At 43.6% G+C, this 2049-nt stretch overlaps 1 protein-coding gene across 1 annotated transcript in view; it reads left to right on the plus strand.

The window, feature by feature from the left end:
• fbxo8 (F-box protein 8) overlaps positions 1-2049 on the plus strand; it is a gene marked incomplete in the record, with an annotated part of 19555 nt that overhangs the window by 6288 nt on the left and 11218 nt on the right. The window contains 3 exon segments of the mRNA XM_014023607.1: positions 714-858; positions 935-1061; positions 1158-1276. Coding sequence (XP_013879061.1) covers positions 714-858; positions 935-1061; positions 1158-1276 — 391 coding nt within the window.

Below are 2049 nucleotides of genomic sequence, written 5' to 3' on the forward strand. Positions count from 1 at the left end.
AAAAAGCCTGTGTTTTTAGGGTTATTAACGAAGTTCGTGTACTCAGACCAGTAATATTTGGGGTCACAAGTTTTAACCATGGATATTTTGTGGGTCAGAAGATAAAAAGTTTGGGAACCACTGATCTGTAGATTGATTGGAATTAAATGAAAGTTTGTTTGGCCAGTGACAAATTMAATTCTGCTTCTCCTAATTTTTCAAAAGCACAGAAGAGCTACTTTAAAAGAGCTGAGGAGCTGCTGGTTGGAGACCCCTGGGAAGCAATGAAAACAGGAGGTGTATGTTGTGAGTGGCTAACGTGCAGAGAAAAGGAGGGGGGCTTGTTTGACCCTGTTACAAAATCTACCAATCTATAGGATGGAGATCACAGCTTTGTAATAACTGCRTTGACTTTGTTGTTCTTCAGCCACTGTGTAACTAATTAGTCCATCTGCTGAGGGACATTGTCCATTTGAAGACCATTTGTGTCCAAGCTTGAACTTCCTGGTTGATGTCTTCAGATGTTGCTTCAATAACTACATGAAGTTCCTTCACTGACCACCAGGCTACCACAGCCCCCTGCTTCYAGCAGTGTTATTACTCACCGACCATCAGCACACTCGCTTCAGTTTTGTTGTTGTTTTTCACTGTTAGGGAAAAGGGCCCACAGAGACAGATTTAATTACACAGTAAACCTTCTTTTCTCCTTTTGTCTTCCTGTTTTTGAATATTAGGTAAAGCGCAGCATGGTTTTATAGATCTGGAGATGCTCCCACCTGAACTTGGTATTACCATCCTGTCTTACTTAAACGCCACTGATCTGTGCCTGGCTGGCTGTGTGTGGCAGGACCTGGGACAAGACGAATATCTGTGGCAGGGGTACACAGCTTTACCTCCTTATGCATTCTTCTTCTTCTGTGTTTCCTGTTGTGTAACTAATGTTTTGTTTCATTAGGCTGTGCAAGTCCACATGGGGACACTGCTCCATCTACAACAAAAGACTACCTGCTGGTTTCTCATATCGAAGGCTCTATCTACAGCTAGATGAAGGCAGCCTGACATTTAATGCTAACCCACTGGAGGTAAAACATACAATCATATGGAGCCTGAGGTGTGACACAAAACTTACATTTACTGCGGAAATATTTCCTCTTTCTCTCTCCGTGGCTGTTTTGTAGGGTATCAGCTACTTCATGTCTAAAGGTATTCTTGTGGATCATCCTAAAGAGTTGGCCAAGTTCATATTTTACACCAGACGTCTCAACTGGAAGATGCTGAGGATTTACCTGGATGAGAGGTCAACACAAATACTATACACACAACTCACCTGGCCTTGTTTAGTGTTTTTGTGATGCTTTGGTCCTTTTGTATAGTGTGGGAATAGCTGTGTTGTATACCTTCAACCCAGGATGGTCCTGTCTTGTTGTGGTTTCAAACAATGAAAGCTAACTCACAGGTCTTGGTTTGTAGTCACTCAACTTGAATTGAATCCTTTGCARTAATTGTTGCAATGAACTTTGAAAAGCCTGGTTTATGGTTGACGCGTTGCAACTGGTGCGAGGGTACGCTCACCAAAAGTGACGCAATCACGCTATCCCCACCCCCGCGCGGTGTCCCAGCGCGTGGTCTTGCACCTATGAAATTTTGAAACCCTGCACAGAATGTGCACGCCACGCCCCATTCACAGAGCACGTTTGTTCGTCAAGCTTTTGTTCTCCTATTTACAACATTTCACAAGTTATAAAGTGTTCTTCCACATGTCCTTTTGGAGAAACCTACAAGAACTTAAGCACCAAGTATAAACACCTCCACTGCTGGTGAGGGTGCACGCGCGCACTTTGACTACCCAAAGCGCGACTATAACCAAGCCTTAATTGACCGTCATTTCTGAGTTAGGTGAAGACTTTGTTCACTCAGTGGTTTCTGAAAGTAGTGGCAGCTACCATGGGCTGCTTTTTCTTTCTAAGTCGGTTAAAAACCTGCTTACAGCTTGTGTCTGTGTAGCCTGGTTCAAACCAGACCCTGTCCTTCACTTTGCTTTGTACAAGGGTCTGGACTTGATGCATAGAG

This window comes from Austrofundulus limnaeus, unplaced genomic scaffold, assembly GCF_001266775.1.
Source record: "Austrofundulus limnaeus strain Quisiro unplaced genomic scaffold, Austrofundulus_limnaeus-1.0 Scaffold379, whole genome shotgun sequence".
In the NCBI taxonomy this organism is placed as follows: Eukaryota; Metazoa; Chordata; class Actinopteri; order Cyprinodontiformes; family Rivulidae; genus Austrofundulus; species Austrofundulus limnaeus.